Source organism: Rhamphochromis sp. 'chilingali' (assembly GCF_963969265.1).
Source record: "Rhamphochromis sp. 'chilingali' genome assembly, chromosome: 3".
Classification (NCBI taxonomy): Eukaryota; Metazoa; Chordata; class Actinopteri; order Cichliformes; family Cichlidae; genus Rhamphochromis; species Rhamphochromis sp. 'chilingali'.
This window is the reverse complement of record NC_137931.1, coordinates 21,102,904-21,122,278: the sequence shown is the minus strand read 5'-3', so window position 1 is coordinate 21,122,278 and position 19,375 is coordinate 21,102,904. Positions and strand designations below refer to the sequence as shown.

The following is a 19,375-nucleotide window of genomic DNA, read 5'->3' as shown; positions in this document are numbered from 1 at the left end:
GCCCCAGGTAGGGGTTACCTGCCCCTCCCTTCCTTCCCTCCCCATCTCCAGCTGCCTCCCTCTTCCCGCTCCTCCACAACCACCCACACATGCAGGGCCTTGGAGTGGGGGTATGTCACCAGGGTACAGAGGAGGCTACCCCCCCCCTGTCCCCTTCTGGCTGCCTCTGCCTCAATTTTATCCCACAACTTAGACATTCACATTATTCACACTCTCATTACACATACATATAGGATCTTGGGGGTGGGCACAATCACGGAGTCCAAATTACCATCAGGGTGTATACCTCACCCCTGACGTCATTGCCCACCTCTCAATTTTAAATACACTTAGTCATTGAGGGCTAGCAGGAGGGACTATGCGCTTACCTGCTGCTCCTTGGCAGGTAGCTCCATGCCCTCCTGGGTTTTAATTGCACCTTAGAACACATATGCATCAACACTACAATGAGCGGGTGGAGGGAGGTTTGGAGTCTTCTCCCACCCCCATTCTCTGCGGCCTGCTGGAGCGGGAGGGCTAGTAGGAGGAGTTGGCCGTCCAACTGCGGTCTGGGGTGTGGGGCCTCCCTGCTGCTGCGGAGTCGGGGCGGTCTGCCTCTCCCCACCGCAGGGAAAAGGGTAACACCACCTGGGTCTGGGTGCAATTCCCCCCTCCAGGGGCAAGGGTACCTAGACCCGGTTTGTAGAGTACGCTTGGGGAGTGTGATTGTGTGTACAGCGTCTCTTTATGTCTGTCTCCACGTTGGTTGAGTGTGGAGTGAGTGCATATGAGAGCATGAGGGTGGGAATGGATGTTTGTGTCTGTGTGTGCCTGTATGTCTGTGTCTATATGTCAGGTTGGGTATCAGACGCCACCTCTCTGGGGACACCTCAGGCCCTCCAAGGTTTGGAGGCCTATCTCCACCCACCACCACTTCCCCTGCCGGTGGCGGACTCCCTCAGGTGTCGGTGTGTTGGTGGTTCTTTGTGTCTGGGGGTGGGCGTCCGGGTACACACCGGCTCACTCCTTGGCGGCCGCTTGTTGGGGCCTGGGGCCTGGGGCTCGCTCGGGCCCCTTTGGAGGTGGGGTGCCCCCGGCCTCTCGGCCTGGGGCTCGGTCACTCAGGCACAGCTGGGGGCCGGCGGAGCTCACGGGCGCGTCACTGCAACTCCCCCTGACTTCTGCTCCGCGGCTGCTGGGCGAGCCCTCATCTGGGACTCTCCTCAGCTCTTACTGGAACAGTGGCGCGGCTGCCCCTCTGTTGGTCTTCCATGGTCTCTTGTGTTCTGGGGGCCTCTGGATGTCTGGAGTTTTGATCTCCTCCATACCCGCTTCACACCCTGGAGGACGGGGCTGTGGCCCCCCCACACTCCCTAGCAGATCATTACATGGAGAAACCTTTGGAATGCAAGCATCCACACAGGTATGCACACATGGGTATTCACAGACGCGGACTAAAGCTTTCTTGGCTGCTGCCTCAAAGCACACTGTGCGCTGTCTATCTTGTGTGCTGCACAATATCGTTTATTATTTAGTAAATATTGATATCTATGACTAGCTAGTTTATTGTGATGGTGCTTTGTTTTCTCTATTATTATGTTGCTCTTTGTTGTTTGCTGTCTCCTCTGTTTGTTTTTTTTGTTTGTTTTTTTTTTTTTTTCTCCATACAGGTGACCCAGGAGTTCTTTTTTTTTTTTCTCTCTCTTCCCCCCCCTTCTCACCGTCTCTTCTCCCCTTTGGTTTTCTTTCTTTCTCTCCCCCTCTTTCTCTCATTCATTCCCCCTGTCCTATTTATTTTAAAAAAAAAAAAAAAATGACAAAGGATGAACTGAAGCTCTGCCATCACGTAATGTCGCATACTGCTGTTTCTGATGTCATTTAGAAAAAAAAGAAAAAAAAAAAAAAAAAGATGCTTAGACTTCAAAGGCTTTGATCTGATATCAGTACACAGATATACAAAGGATGGTCATTTCTTGGGGTAAAAACAGGCAGCTGATGTGTTGTATTTCATTTAAAATGTTATTTAAATGGCTGACTTGTACATCTAATTAGTTTTGGTGGTGTAAGTAACAGTGTTTGTACTCCACAGCTAAAAGTTGTTTTCATTTCTGATCAATCATTTAATTTCTATAATATAAATATCCAGCAGACGTGAAAAATCAATGTCACACTGTTTCCTCCAATGAAAGAAGTATTTTATAATTGCAGTTGAAAAGCAAGAGCACGTTTGATTGGTAATCTAGGTGGCTATTCAGTGTCAGTGATCAAATACCCACCAAGCTGCAACCTCAGCTCTTCTAGTGGCCACTTGAGGCTGGTATTTTTATAAGTCATCCATTTGGATACAGGAGTTAGCCAAAACCAGTGGATATTTTATATACAGTCCCTGAGGAGAACATTATTAGTATTACCAGACGTCCTATTAAATTTCCAGATACTGTATTTGTTACATTATTTGCATGCATGTAAATTTGGATTCACTGTGTTGTGTGGTGAACTTACTTGCCTGGACTGTAACATTCATCCTCTCTCTCCCCCTTTGCTGTCATAAAACTCCAGTTTAACTTTTCTTCCTTTATTTTGATAGAACTGCTCCCCAGTTGTTAGACCTGGTGGTGCAGTAGTTAGCACTGACACCTCACAGCAAGAAGGTCCTGGGTTCAAATCCCTTGGTATTCTGTGACTGTAGTTTGCATATGTCTGTGAAGGATCGTAGTCTAGGGAGCTTGGAAAGAAAAGCATCTGGACTTTTTTTTTTAAGTTGCTTGAAAACATCTTCAAGCAACTTAAAGAAGTCCAGCTGCTTTTCTTTCCAAGCTCCTTAGACTGTAGTTTGCATCCTTACTCTGTGCTTCCATGCGATTTCTCTAGAAACTCTAGCTTCTTCCAAAAGACATGCAGTGTGGTTACTTGGTGATTCTGCATTGGCACATCTTCATGTGTCAGCCAATATTGCAGCACCAAAACACAGCAGAGTGAAGCTGACCCCCCACCCACTTGAAACGTAAAGGCAAATAGGCGGAGCGGTTAGTGCTACGTTTGTGCAGATTTGTGCAGGTAAAATTAGCGTTTGTGCTGCTACGGTTTCCGAGATATTAAACTTTATTTTATAGGTCATTCAAAGGTCACCATCCCCCCAGACTGCTCCAAAACGGGCCAAAATGGTCTACTTTTTTAGTGCTACGTTTGTGCTGGTTTGTGCTGCAAAGATTTTCGTTTGTGCTGCTATCATTTTAAAGATATTAATAACAATTTCTAGAGGTCATCAGAGGTCAACCAGCCCCCCCACATTAATTAAATCAAACAAAATGGGTGTCAATCAACTGTGCTACGTTTGTGCTGGTTTGTGCTGCTAAAATTTTCGTTTGTGCTGCTTCTGTTTTAAAGATATTAATGAAAATGTAAAGGTCAAAAGGTCAACCAGCCCCCCCACATTACCCAAATCCAACAAAAGTGGTATCAAACGTTTGTGCTACGTTTGTGCTGGTTTGTGCTGCAGAAATTTTTGTTTGTGCCGTTATTATTTTAAAGATATTAACAAAAATTTCTAGAGGTCAACCAGCCCCCCCATATTAATGGAATCAAACAAAATGGATGTCAAACGTTTGTGCTGCAAAAATGTTTGTTTGTGCTGCTAACATTTTAAAATGTTTAATAAAATAACGTCTTGATGCGTGCTTAATCATCCAGGTAAGTAAATCCCAAAAGGTTGATTCTGTTCATCTGGACATTTTCAGTTGGAGAAACGTTTCGTCACTCATCCAAGTGACTTCTTCAGTCTCAGCTGACTGTAGGTTTCCCCAACCATATAAACAGTACATTTGCATAGTGAAGGAAACTAGCGCCACTGAATGAACAATGTGCCGGGGGGTTAATTCCATGATTGTTAGTATGCAAATTCTTATGACCATTGATCAATGACAACTAATCAAAGCCTATTGATCAATGGCCATGAGTACCATTCACAGAAAGTGGGGAATGGCTACAATCACAGCATTGTAGGATGGCGAAAGATGTACCCTTGGGCCCCCCTTCTCGATCCAGAGATGGTCAGCATCCTGACAGCCCGATGGACGAAGCTGTCTCTCAGTCTGCTGGTTCTGGCCCGGAGGCTCTTCAGTATCCTTCCTGATGGCAGCAAACTGAAGACGCTGTTGAAGGGATGAGTGGAGTCACCTGTAATGGAGACGACCTTCCAGATGAGGCAGGTGCAGTAGATCTCCTGGGGAGGGAGGCAAGAGAGGTCCCCACAATGCTCTCGGCTGCTCTCACTACCCGTTGTCATTTTTTCCTGCAGAACCCAATGCAGGAGTCATACCACACAGTGATGCAGCTGGTGAGGATACTCTCAACTGTGCCTCTGTAAAAGGTGCTCATAATGGGGGTTGAATCTCTTGTGCTTCTCAGTTTGCAGAGGAAGTAGAGTCACTGTTGGTCTTCTCCACATTCAGGGACAGGTTGTTGTTGCTGTACCACTCTGGCAGATGGTTAACTTCACCCCTGTAGTAGATCTCGTCGTGGGTCAGCAGAGTGAAGAGAAGGGAGCTCAACACACATCCTTGGGGAGCCCCCGTATTCCGTGTTCTTGGGCTGGAGGTGTTGCTGTTGACCCGTACTGTCTGCTGTCTTCCTGTCAAGAAATCTAGCAGCCCGTTATACAGCAAGGTGCTGATCCCCAGCAGATCCAGTTTGTGAATGAGTTGCTGGGGAATGATGGTGTTGAATGCTGAACTGAAGTCTATGAACAGCACTCTGACATATGAGTCTCTAGTGTTCAGATGTGTGAGGGCTGAGTGAGGGGCAGTTGAAATTCCATCATCGGTTGAGCGTTTTGACCGGTATGCGAACTGAAATGGATCCAGGTTGGGGGAAAGCAATAATTTGATTTGATGCATGACTAACCGTTCAAAGCACTTAACTTAATAATGATGGAGGTGAGTTTGACAGGACGGTAGTCCTTAAAGCAGGAGATAGATGACTTCTTGGGTTCAGTAATGATGGTGGAGGGATCTCCACACACTGTCTGGGGATTGTGTCACCACGGTCTGTAGAGTGGGCTTGTAGTCTGTGATGGTTTGTATTCCTTGCCACTGCCTCCAAGTATCTCTGCTGTCGCTGAAGCTTTGCTGTAGCTGATGCCACGTGACAGGTTTGCCCTTGCTGTTCTTAGACTCACCTAATTCCCGGCTCTGAAGGCTTGCATTTTTCAACTTTAGGAGCATTTAAACCTGACCTGTGAGCCATGGTTTCTGATTGGCCCAGACAGTGATAGTCCTGGTCTCTGTGACATCATCGATGCATTTTGGGATGTAGGCAGTGACAGTTTCTGTATATTCCTGAAAGTCTGTGGTGTTGTCGTGTGTGGCGGCCTGTGGTGGAAAAGCAGTGCCTCTGAGGACCCTTCTGGCCACACCTGTACCTGCTTACGAACTGGTTTGGTGACTTTGACCAGGGGCCTGTGGGAACCCATGGCACACCTAGATTTCTGCCTGTACTGACCCTTATGCAAAATAGGTGGAATTAAGACAGTTCCAAAAGCAAACACAACTGATAAAATAATAACGGCACAAACAAAAATTTCTGCAGCACAAACCAGCACAAACGTAGCACAAACGTTTGATACCACTTTTGTTGGATTTGGGTAATGTGGGGGGGCTGGTTGACCTTTTGACCTTTACATTTTCATTAATATCTTTAAAACAGAAGCAGCACAAACGAAAATTTTAGCAGCACAAACCAGCACAAACATAGCACAGTTGATTGACACCCATTTTGTTTGATTTAATTAATGTGGGGGGGCTGGTTGACCTCTGATGACCTCTAGAAATTGTTATTAATATCTTTAAAATGATAGCAGCACAAACGAAAATCTTTGCAGCACAAACCAGCACAAACGTAGCACTAAAAAAGTAGACCATTTTGGCCCGTTTTGGAGCAGTCTGGGGGGATGGTGACCTTTGAATGACCTATAAAATAAAGTTTAATATCTCGGAAACCGTAGCAGCACAAACGCTAATTTTACCTGCACAAATCTGCACAAACGTAGCACTAACCGCTCCGCCTATTTGCCTTTACGTTTCAAGTGGGTGGGGGGTCAGCTTCACTCTGCTCCAAAACACATGTGATGGTCCGGTGTGAGAACCACACGGCCAACCACAGGTTTACACAGTTCTCCAAATGATCCGATTTTTACAAAAACCTTTGAAAACCAGGTACGCAATGTGTTGTATGTGTTGTTTTTAATGTGACCGTCAGTAAATGGGAAAGAAACTGCACAACCTCTCACTCCTGTCATGTTGTTTTGGTAGTTTATTGTGTATCACATAAAGTCAATGCTTTAGTGTTACAGCAGAGTGAGTGCAAGTCAGATAATGTGGCAGCAGGCTGTTGCTTATCTTGAATCTGAATGCGAGCGACAGGGAGAGAATGAGAGAAAGAAATTTGATCTTTTTGATTCAGATTAGAGTGTTTTGGTGGCTGGAGACTGTGTGTGTGTGTGTGTGTGTGTGTGTGTGTGTGTGTGTGTGTGTGTGTGTGTGTGTGTGTGTGTGTGTGTGTGTAAAGCTTTGAAGCTGCAGCTGACTGACAGGCAGGCAGTAGAGAAAGCTTTATCAAATTTTGTGATGCTCTTGTGTTCGAGGTTTTCTCCTAACAAACTGAAATAATTATTTTTTTTTGGCTGGATAGTTCTCAATTACAAAGCTCTTTTCTTTGAAACGGCTTGCATAACAGCACAAAACTTGAAATCACTTTACAATATGAGGCACAGATATGATAACAGATGTCGTAGAAAAGGTATCAAAATGGTTTTATTCAAGATAGTGGGTCAAGAATCTTTTTAAAATGTACAAATGATGTTCAAAATCTGATATTGTTTACATTTAAAGTAAAGATTGAGCATAAATTAAAAACAGATTTGTTTGAATAATAAAGTTTTATTTGGGTTACATGCTTTTATTATCAAAGGTACTTTTGTATTTACTATTTGTAGCATGTAATAATATTAGATGTATATTATTAAATATACATTAATAACAAGGTAGCAATGTTTTAAGTAAGTAAAATGTATTTACTTATTTGGCATTTTTCACAGATTAAACACAGGAAATAAAAGTATAGCATATCATTGTAATGTAATACAACAATAAAATACAACATAAAGCAAGAAGTTAACAGAAAAAAGTTTTAAAAGTGCATGCTTCTGTTTAACTTTAATATTTCCTTTTAGCTAATCCCATTTGATTAATGAGCCCCATATTTTACAGTTCATTTCCTAAAAACATTTCCCAGTGAAGTTCCTGTTAAATAAATGGTTATTACTTAGGTAATAGTTAAAAAGTTATCATAGATAGTAACCTGGGTGGCACATATTTTAACGTTAGCTGTTTAGCTACTAGCAATTACCACATTAGCCATCTTATTATTATTCGGGTTGTGGCATAGGCACTATAGCAGATGTTCGTAGCTACGCTGGTTTCTGAAGTCTTGTTTTGAACCCTCGAGTTGGGCGTTTTTTGTCAGGATGGCGAGCTGCTTTCCTATAGACTTCTTGAGGACTGTAAGTGTTTTTGCAGCCACAGCTGTTGCCATCTGGTGGCCTTCATTTTTATGACTTGTCCATGTTTTATGTCATCTGTGGATACCAGCTGCCACCTAGAGCTAATAATAGACTTATAACATTAATTTTGTGGAGTTAGGCAGCAACCATTATCACTCCTGGCTTTTTTAAAGAAGATAATAATTATTTGTGTGTATAAAGTGTTTCTCTTAAAGTCCCAGATTGAACCTGAGAAAATACCAGAAATGTCATGGTGCGGGGTCGTTGACCCAGCGTTTTGTGTTTTATAATTATTTTCCTCTGTTCTAGTTATTCTGATTTTGGTATTCTGTGTCCTCCCCCCTTGTGTCCGGTTCGTGTTCTAGATTTCCTGTTTTATTCTGAAGGTCTCTGTCTGTTGTCACTGTGTTCAGCTTGTGTCCTCCAGTCATCATGTGTATTAGGATCAGCTGTTCTTCCCTTCTGTGTGTGATTACCCGATTACCTTGTGTGTGTATATTTAGTGGGTGTCGTTCTGTGTTCGTTGCCGGCTCGTCTGCGTTCGTCTGCATTTCTCTGTGTTCCATGGTGTTTCGTTCCTGTCTCTGCGTCGCTCTGCCCCGCACCCCTTTTGTATGCTCTCAGGTTTGTTATTTAGTTCTCCCAGTTTAGGTTTCTTCAGTTATTTTGCTTGCTTGCCACTATCCCACCTTGTAAATAAACGTCACACTCTTCATCAGTCAGCTGCCTGCATTTTGGGTCCTTTTCATTCCACAACACGACTGCTGCCCCAGCCGTGACAAGAAACTAGTCTACCAAACACATTGGTTGCCTACCTTACCAATTCTTATTTCATTAGCAATGACATGTGGTGCCAAGTCACCAGAATCACAGCACTGCCTCAGGCAGCCTAAAAATATTTTCTTTTTTGGGCTTTTTAGCGCTATCTAAGATTATATATATATATATATATATATATATATATATATATATATAGCTATAGCGTACAGCCTCAGCACCCTGAGGCTGTACGCTAAGCGGAAGGAAGGGGGCCGGGGACTGGTGAGTGTCAGCACCACAGTCCAGGATGAGACAACGAACATCCAAGAATACATTGGGAAGATGGCCCCAACTGACCGAGTGCTCAGTGAATACCTCAGGCAGCAGAAACCCAAGAAAGAGGAGGGAGACGAGGAACCATCATGGAAGGACAGGCCCCTGCACGGTATGTACCACCGGCAGATAGAGGAGGTGGCTGATATCCAGAAATCCTACCAGTGGCTGGACAAAGCTGGACTGAAAGACAGCACAGAGGCACTAATCATGGCAGCACAAGAACAAGCTCTGAGCACAAGATCCATAGAGGCTGGGGTCTATCACACCAGGCAAGACCCCAGGTGCAGGCTGTGTAAAGATGCCCCAGAGACAATCCAGCACATAACAGCAGGGTGCAAGATGCTAGCAGGCAAGGCATACATGGAACGCCATAACCAAGTGGCCGGCATAGTGTACAGGAACATCTGTGCCGAGTATAATCTGGAAGTCCCGAGGTCAAAATGGGAGATGCCCCCAAGGGTGGTGGAGAATGACCGAGCTAAGATCCTGTGGGACTTCCAGATACAGACGGACAAAATGGTGGTGGCTAACCAACCGGACATAGTGGTGGTAGACAAACAGAAGAAGACGGCCGTAGTGATCGATGTAGCGGTTCCGAATGACAGCAATATCAGGAAGAAGGAACACGAGAAGCTGGAGAAATACCAAGGGCTCAGAGAAGAGCTCGAGAGGATGTGGAGGGTGAAGGTAACGGTGGTCCCCGTGGTAATCGGAGCACTAGGTGCGGTGACTCCCAAGCTAGGCGAGTGGCTCCAGCAGATCCCGGGAACAACATCGGAGATCTCTGTCCAGAAGAGCGCAGTCCTGGGAACAGCTAAGATACTGCGCAGGACCCTCAAGCTCCCAGGCCTCTGGTAGAGGACCCGAGCTTGAAGGATAAACCGCCCGCAGGGGCGTGCTGGGTGTATATATATATATATATATATATATATATATATATATATATATATATATACACACACACACACACACACACTAGGGGTGCAACAATACATGTATCTGTATTGAACCGTTCGATACAGTGCTTTTGGTTCGGTACACATATGTATTGAACGATAGAGCAGGGCGATATGACCAAAAATATTTATCACGATATACATTTGAAAATTTGCGATAACGATATAACTGACGATATAATTGACGCTAGACAAAATACTTTACAACTCCACAACTTTATTAGTGCAAAAAACCCCATCAATGTATTTTCACTTAAACAAGCAGCTGTTTTTTATGTGCATTAAAGTTGTATAAAAACGTAACAGTGCAAATTCCTTGCTGACAGTCTAACCAAAAGGCATTTCCAGTGGAAAATGGCCGACATATCCTCAGCATAACCATGTATAATATCCACAAAACTTAAAGAGCTTATACACACACAATACGGTAATATTATGTTGAAGCGCAGTACGTATCACTCCACGAGGCGCCTGCCTACGATAACCGTAGTGCTCTGACAAGCCATCAAGCGGTGCGGCTTTGTAGCTTAGCAAAGTCGTACTCAAACATTTTTGACAGATTTTTGAGCAGGGTACCACATAAAATCGGTTCGAGGTCAGTAAGCACAACCAGAATTCATACATAAGGCGCACCAGGATATGAGGGGCACTGTCGATATTCAGAAAAATCTGTGTATCTGACCGACCAAAGCTAAACCAGTTCCACACCACTGAAGTTGCAGCATTTTTACAAACCAATTCTGGTTCATCCGTTACATTCAACGAACCGCTTTCGCTCTTCTCATCCTGTGTCGTAAACATCCTGTATGTAAACAAAGGCACTGCGCATGCGCGTTTTACCCATATTCTATCGCGATATTTCATTTTCCTATCGTTGCCCAAAATTACACCGGTATTACCGTGAACGGTATGATATAGCCCAGCCCTATTGAACGATACAAAATTTTTAATTTATTTGATCAACTTTTCTCCTGACGATGCTGTCTGTGTTGAGAACTCAGTGGATCTGCGCTCGACAATGCAGCCAAGGCGGAGTAATCGAAGTATGAGTGCCGCCCATATGCATTCACTCAAGTTAGCATGGCAACTGCCTCAACGCTACCCAAAATTGAACCTCATCCACCGTACTTCAGATCTGGTGTTTGGAACTATTTTTGTTTTCATGTGAAGTATGACCCTACTTAAGCGCGTCATGGACAAAAGTACAACAGTATGTCGGATGTGCCACGCAATGCTCAGTTATATCGGTCGGAGCCATTTCTCTGTAATAAACTCTCTTTTCCACAGATTAGTGATTTCTCCATCAGATACATTTCTTTTTTAAATTATTTGATTGTTTCAGCAACATTTAATTTAAAAACTGTACTTTTGAGTTAAAAGAAATATTTGTAATTTTAATAGCTTAAAAAAGGCATGAACATTTTTTTGTATCGAAAAATATCAAACCGTGACACCAAAGTATCGAAACGAACTGAACCGTGAATTTTGTGTATCGTTGCACCACCTGGCGCTATGTCATCATTAGTAATAATGTTGTCCTAAATGATATTGTTACATTCTTAAAAATATTTTGAAATTTTAATAATCTTTAATGATTTTCTTTCCCTTGTTGTTGAAAATAATTTTGAGTATTTTCTGCACTGAGTTTGAAATTCTAGTATTGTGACAACCCCCCGGTGGTGCTTCCGTTTAAATAATAACTGCACGTTCCCATGAATGCTTGTATGGCAGCTTTCAAGGAGTAGTTCACATTAAATTCTTTTTGAACTAAAATGTATCTTTATGCACGGAAATATCTTCATGTGAAAATCCTAAAGATGTGTGCATTACATTCCTGCTGTTACTCATTAAAGTCATAGCGGAAAACACAAAACCGTAAATACCTCCACACATTTCCACTAGGTTGTTCTTTTTCTGGGGCTCCCAGCAAAGGAGAAAAAATAAAACTTCCTACAAAGAACCTGAAAGGTATCACCACGGGACAGTGCCTCACTTTGATGCCCGGAGCTTTGTCTTGAAATAAACACACATGCACACACTGCTGGGTTTTTTTTGGGTGTGTGTCATTAAAACAGAAATAGTCTTTTTGGCTATTGTGCCTCTTTTCAGGAAACAAAAAGAAAATCTCCCCTGGAGCAAATTTTCCAGTCAGCTGCGTTCATTAAAACTCAATACATTTTAACCCTCATTTAACTGGGTTAGCTGAGTTAGAATGTATTTACAGCAGCAGGAGCCCTCAGGGACAGGATTACTAAGAGGATGGTAACAGATTATATTTATACAGAAAGCCCTGTAACTATTTTCAGCTTTTGTTTTTACTCTTCAGCTCACAAATCTTAAAAAACAACAACAAAAAAAACCTTATTTGTTCTACATATTCCTGACTTCTGTTATCTTTCCCTCTTTTCCCATGACACAATGGATTCACCGCTTTAGTCCTCTACAATCTAATTTGTTTGAGGTCTTGAAGACTGAAAAATACTTTTAAATGGAGAACAAAGAATGCAGTCTAACGCAACAGCCCTGCAATAAATCACACCTCCTGAAGGTTAAATCTTATACTGAACAAAAATATAAACGCAACACTTTTGTTTTTGCTCCCATTCCCCATGGGATGGACGTAGAGACCTAAAATTCATTCCAGATACACAATATAACCATCCCTCCCAAACAGTGGTCACAAATCAGTCCAAATGTGTGGTAGTGGGCACATCTGCCATATTGAGATAATCCATCCCACCTCACAGGTGTGCCACATCAGGATGCTGATCTGACATCATGAGTAGTGCACAGGTGTACCTCAGACTGCCCACAACAAAAGGCCACCCTGGAATGTGCAGTTTTTTGCGCTATTGGGGGTCTGGGGACCCAGAACCGGTCAGTATCTGGTGTGACCACCATTTGCCTCATGCAGTGCTACACATCGTCGCATGGAGTCTATCAGATTGTCAATTGTGGCCTGTGGAATGTTGGTCCACTCCACTTCAATGGCTGTGCGAGGTTGTTGGATATTCGTGGGAACTGGTACACGCTGTCGTAAACGCCGGTCAAGCACATCCCGAACATGCTCAATGGGTGACATGTCCGGTGAGTATGCTGGCCATGCAAGAACTGGGACATTCTCAGCTGCCATCTGCCCTGAACAATGTGAACCATGATTCATCCGTGAAGCGCACACCTCTCCAACGTGCCAGACGCCATCGAATGTGAGCATTTGCCCACACAAGTCTGTTACGGCGACGAGCTGGAGTCAGGTCAAGACCCCGATGAGGACGACGGGCATGCAGTTGAGCGTCCCTGAGACGGTTTCTGACAGTTTGTGCAGAAATTGTTTGGTTGTGCAAACCAATTGTTCCAGCAGCTGTCTGGGTGGCTGGTCTCAGACGATCTTGGAGGTGAACCTGCTGGATGTGGAGGTCCTGGGCTGGTGTGGTTACACGAGGTCTGCGGTTGTGAGGCCGGTTGGATGTGCTGCCATATTCTCTGAAACGCCTGTGGAGACGGCTTATGGTTGAGAAATTAACATTCAATGCACGGGCGACAGATCTGGTTGACATTCCTGCTGTCAGCATGCCAATTGCACGCTCCCTCATTGCTGTGGCATCTGTGGCATTTTGCTGTGAGACAAAACTGCACATTCCAGGGTGGCCTTTTGTTGTGGGCAGTCTGAGGTACACCTGTGCACTACTCATGATGTCAGATCAGCATCCTGATGTGGCACACCTGTGAGGTGGGATGGATTATCTCAATATAGCAGATGTGCCCACTACCACACATTTGGACTGATTTGTGACCACTGTTTGGGAGGGATGGTTATATTGTGTATCTGGAATGAATTTTAGGTCTCTACGTCCATCCCATGGGGAATGGGAGCAAAAACAAAAGTGTTGCGTTTATATTTTTGTTCAGTGTAGTTAGTATTACAGAAACACCTCTCTATAAATTGCATTACCTTTCAGCAGCCTCCAAAAGGATCAGAGTTACATCAATACCTCTCTAAAACATTGTGGAAAACAAGTCTGAGTGTAGATATGTATTGTTCCAAAGGGAAAAAAAGGAGATTCTGTGTTGGAAAGGGAAAAGGAAATGGATAGGATGTCTGCAAAACTATGACGATAATAAAGATCATTATAGACCTTGACAGTTTCTAAAACAAGTCAACTGAAGACACATTGGCTTTGGGTAGGTTTTCCACATAGATTGTGTAAAAAAGATGGATCTGAAGCCAATGTGGAAGTGCCTTGAACCTCAAAGTTTGATGTCCACTGCAGAAAACACTGTCCTGATGATCTGATTATGGTCTTAATTGCTTGTTTCAAGTCTTATTTAATACAGTGTTTTAATACTCGTTTTGGAAAGTCATTTTCCAGAGGGACGTGCAGCTTACAAGCCATAAGCATACATGCATATCTCCCTCTCCTCGCCCCCAACCGGTCACACTAGATGGCTGCCCCTTCCCAAGACTGGGTCTTCCGGAGGTTTCTTCCTCTTAAAAGAGTTTTTCCTTCCCAATGTCGCCAAAGTGCTTGCTCATAGGGGGTCGTCTGATTGTTGGGGTTTTATTGTAGGGTGTTTACCTTACAATATTAATCTCCTTGAGGTAACTGTTGCTGTGATTTGGCACTATATAAATAAAACTGAATTGAGTTGAATTTCTCTCAGTTTTTCAGCCATAACTTGTGACATTCTGGTTTCAGAAATGGTGCCACTGAAAACTTTCCTAATCAGTGGGCCACGACATGGTACCTATGGCTTGCTTTTATGCATGATCCTATGGCTTTTCACAGGTTTTTTAAAGGTCTTATCCAAATTTTTAGACCTATTCTATCACTTATCTAGAGTTGGGTCTTTATAGCAGCACACTACACAAATAGTCCAGATGTCCTTTTACCGGTTTGTTCTCCATCTGCTCCTCGAGATTATCTCAGGATAGATTAGATAATCTCTACAGAATATCTCTTGCCGATTGGATGTGTCCAGAACACCTCCAGTGGAATAAACCCGACATGTGTCCTCTAACCTTGAAATTTTAAAACATGTTTATGCTCGAACTACAAGTGGAACTATGTAGTGTGGTTGTGTTTATCCAGTAATGACTGATCTTGAAAATGGTTACCCTGCCAACAGGGTCCTTGAATATGGAAAACACTATGAAATGTCGCTTGATTTGACAGATGTTGCTGTTTCACAGGACAGAGCCAAGTCTCAAATTTCTTTCAATCGGTGAAACAATACTGAAGTGGTTAAGTGATTTGTGCTGTGAATGTATTATTACCAGAACACTTTCACGATTTACATAAATATGGATATAAATTCTCATTCCTATTCTTTCTCCATATAAATTTTGCATACATAGTGATTTTAAATTGATGCATTCCTTCCAATCTCATCCAAGTCAACATGCAGATATTTCTTTCTTTGCTCCTTGCTCATGCTGACTGACCATTTCTTTAACCCATCAGGCATTGCTGAAGATGGACTGCCAGGGTCTGGTTGCCAGGTTGGTCCTGGATTTTGTCTTGTTGACTACAGCAGTAGAGGTGGCATCCCGGTGGAGGGAGCTTGCTGAGAAGCTGGCCCGAGTCTCCAAACAGCAAATGGAGGCTTATGAGGCTCCACATCGAGACAAGAATGGTCTATTGGATAACGAGGTGAGAGGCCTTTAGTCAGTGTTACTATTTACCGGACAACTGGACACTGTCAATGCTGTGGATCACGTCATGAAGTCAATAAGTTAACACATGTACTACAACCAGTTTTTTTGTGTTTTGGGCAAAGCATTAAAAGCTTGCTGAATTAGAATTTAGGAGTTTTGGCTTGACGTATACCTGGATGTACCAACAACAATACATGAATTACTTTAACACCAAAGATAACTTTTAAGTTTGTTTCTTATTTCTTTGATTTATCAAATGTATTATTAGCTTTTATTCACAATTTACATGCTGTATGAGTTAAACTGTGTCTAAAAATTTGCATGTCATGTTTGTACACTTGAATTTTAAGTTATATGACTTATATACAAGATGTTTTAAGGTTTATGGTACAGTAATTATCACTATGCATCTCATGGCCTCTAGCTCCTGACCATATTTATTCTACACTCACATCACTTAAATATATATATAAACTATTTTATATTAAATGTCTTTATATCAAACTGCCCTGTGATCCACAAACAGTATATTTGTCCAAGTTACTGTGCTTGGGTAGAAACTCTTCAAGAAAACACAATACTACTCAAAACATTTCAGAATTTCAGGAGAATTAGGTCAAAATGCTAACAAGTAGCTCACGGCAGCCTTCGAAATACTATACTAGGTGTGGTTTATGGAAAGGAGTAACATAGATCATCTTTAACCTGTCAGCTCTTTAGTACAAAGACCTGCTAAAGTTCAGTCTAAATGGGTTTGAGATTTCCGTCCCTACATGAACCTCTTTTGTGTAAGTCTTTGGCAAACTCTTGCCTTTTGTTCTTAAAAAGACATTTTCTTTCACTTCCCATGATCCCCACCCTGAACCCTTTAGTCTATGTGGAAACCAGCCTATGACTTCCTGCTGACGTGGGCTGCCCATGTTGGGGATAGCTACCGAGATGTGATCCAGGAGCTCCACCTTGGCCTGGACAAGATGAGGAACCCCATCACCAAGAGGTGGAAGCACCTAACGGGCACACTTATACTTGTCAACTGCCTCGATACCCTTCGCAGTGCGGCCTTCTGTCCTACAGGATATGGAGATTTTGCTGTGTGAAATGTGTGACAGAAGATTTGATGGCTGGTATAGTAACTAAAGCTCAATTCTGGGATTTGTGTCCAGAGTTTTGTTGACTCGTGAACGGAAGTTGTCGAAAGAATGGTACTCACAACATGTCTGGAGTGGATATTTTCTTTGAAAGAAAAAGAAAACGTGTAGTTTTAGGGCAGTGTGAAGAATCTAGACCATCAGGTCTACTGTGCACATCCTGCTGTCTTGTCTGGACTCTCGTATCCACATCATAGCAGCACTGATTGGTTTTTGATTAGTTACACACCAGAAGTAGCAACGCCACTTTCTGGCTCAAAATACATTGTGAAAATAGATAATCTGGCTCTTTGTGTTTTTTAAGCATCATGTTGTCCCTTTCTATCCCTTTCTTGTGGTCTCTACCTCTTATGTTGTTTCCGCTTTTCTTTCCTATATTCTTCTTAATCTCTTTTCTACCTCACACTTTGTCCTTTCAACTACGTTTTGATGGCTTTCAGAATTACATGCTGCTTTTTTCTGTGTTCCTCTCAGCTTCCCCTTATGCTTCAGTAAATGGCATTTTCAGGCTTCTGTCCTAATGTTTTTCTGTCACTGTGTATTTCCTTGCTTGACCCTCAGGACAGCATCACTCCTCATCGCTGCAGTACAGTGACATTTCCACCTCCTTATATGTTGTTATTTTGTTCATTTGACTGTATCTCACAAGCATTTTTAATTATAAAAAAAGTTCTTTAATCAAAATAAATGAGAAAAACTTTCATATATTAAAACAGTACAAGAATTGCCAGTGATTAGCTTGCCAAAAACTATTAGCTTGCTGACAGGGACTGTCTATGTAGTAAAGCTGCAGTACATCTGTTAATGCAAGTAATTTTTATACTTACATAAACATTTGTTTTTCTTAGTTTGGATTTATTCTTGGTGGACTCCACTTACATAACAAACTAAAGATTTAGTTGCTCAATATCCCTAGATGAAATTGATCCCAAAGAGCATACTGTACAAAAAACTCCTTGAAATTGCTTTGGTCACTACAGCAGTCACCTGTAGTTTGCATGGTAGACACCTACCTGTCTGCAAACACTTCCCAAAGTAAAAGATTTACTGAGCAAGCCAACATATTACAAAGGTCTCTATTTCTAGTTTGTATGATACTTTTCACAGTTTTGCTGGCACTTGTCGAGTAAAGACAATCCAATATCTTCCATCCAAACTAGACAAAGACACAACAGTAGTTGTGTACAACAGCTAGTAACCAAAGCAATGACAAGGAGATTTTTTGGTGAAGCACTGTTTACATCTTTGTAGCTAATTTCACCTAATGATTGCCGGCAACCTCCAGCAATCATTCGCCAATACAGTTAGCTAACAATGTTAGCATGCTGCATGTTGACAAAGGGATCCATTATTAATTTTGAATTCCAAAACCAAATTGCAATGTTTCAGTGTTAAAATCCAGTCAATTGGGAAACAGTATCTGTTTGTTTACTCTCACATCACCAGCTATTTTTTGGTCAGCTATTTTTTGGTCCAAATGCTTAAGCAGCATTGAGAGTTAAAGACATCCAATTACTTTCAGCTCCAGTACTCAGTGGGACTGTTTTCCCATGTGTGGTAGTTAGGTTTTCATTACTAGGCATCCATGAAGAAGATGCAAAGTTTACTGGAACTGGAAGATATAAGAGAAAGTTAGCTAGCTGGCTAGTTGCTATCTGGAGACGTTATATCATGTTCTGACTGAAGTATTTCTTTTAAAAAACTGAACTGCTATGGCTATTGACCTTAACAATAAAAGAAAACTAAATACCAGAAATGTTTGGAGGGTTAGTAAAGTTTGGCTAGTTGACAGAATTATATGTTACTTACAGAGCCAACGTTAAGCTAATTTACCACAGGGACGATGCAAGATGAAACTTACACTGTTCTCTAACTTAAACACTACTAACACTACTACAAGTACACTAATTGAAAAAGAAAAAGGCTTAGGGGCCAAGAATGACAGCTGAATTTTGTTTTGGAGCTCTAGTCATTTCAGCAGATAGCATTAGTTTGCTTGCTAGCTAGCATAGATTAGCAAATTCAGTTTTCAACATGTAACATGGCTGCAAATACAAATAGTTTCATTAATTGAGACTTGAAAATAAAGTGAAATGCATTTTCCTTTATTTGTTAACCTTACTGAAATCCAGAATACTTATATGTATTTTCAAAATGTATGCTTTTTTTTTCAGATGGCTGAAAATGTTTCAGTGCATTCTCACGTCCTAACCCCATACTCTTTATTAGTTACACAAAAATGTCAAATGTGTTTGTTTTCATTAAAAGAACTAGACAAACTAAACCATCAGAAATATCTTTTTAAAGCTTTTATTTAGTTTTTGTTAGTTTTTTTTTGTCTTTTCAGATGTTCTTGATTCTGTGACTTTCAGCACGAATAATCAATCCACTTTGATGCTTTTTGGCGGGGTTTTGTGCTTTTGTTGTTTATCTCCATTAAGTTTTTGTGACCGCTGCAATGTTTAGAATATGAACGTTTTCCGAGCAGAAAATTTTCAAGTTTATATATTTGTACCAAACACCGACTGAGTATTGACACATTTGTAAGTGATGCTTTATCACATGTGAGAATTTGCAGATCTGTTCAGTGTTTCTGTTCAGTATCAATAAAACCAAAAAACATATGAAAGTCTTATACGCTTACAGTTATTCTACTTACACTTATATTCATGTGTGCACAAATGATTTCTGCAAGACTGAAAACAGCATTTAGACATAACTAAAGTTCGCTCTTTAGGCTTGAGGTTTGGACTTTTACTGGGCTATTGCAGCACCTTGATTGTTTATCATTCATTTTGTTGCAGATTTGCTGCTGTGCTTGGGATTGCATGACGCAGTTTGGGCCAAGCTTTAGCTGTCAGACAGATTACCTCAGACTTAGACTCTAGAATACTTTGGTTTACAAAGGAGTTCCTGGTGGACTCAATGACTGCAAAACCAGGAACTCCTCTGTAACTGCAAACTCATCACCCCTCCACCACTG

At 42.1% G+C, this 19,375-nt stretch overlaps 1 protein-coding gene across 2 annotated transcripts in view; it reads left to right on the top strand.

Moving 5' to 3' along the window:
• Positions 1–19,041, top strand: part of LOC308393598 (SH3 domain-binding protein 4-A-like) — a 58,494-nt gene extending 39,453 nt beyond the window's left edge. The window contains exons 5-6 of one of the 2 annotated variants that reach the window (XR_013971005.1): positions 15,051–15,239; positions 16,117–16,256. Coding sequence is in view for 1 of the 2 variants with exons in the window: in XM_080877491.1 (XP_080733617.1) it covers positions 15,051–15,239; positions 16,117–16,341 (414 nt within the window). In the remaining variant the exon portion in view is untranslated. Of the gene's footprint in view, positions 1–15,050; positions 15,240–16,116 lie in introns of both variants that reach the window. The other variant, XM_080877491.1, reaches the window with a different exon arrangement.
• The last annotated feature ends 334 nt before the right edge of the window (positions 19,042–19,375 follow it).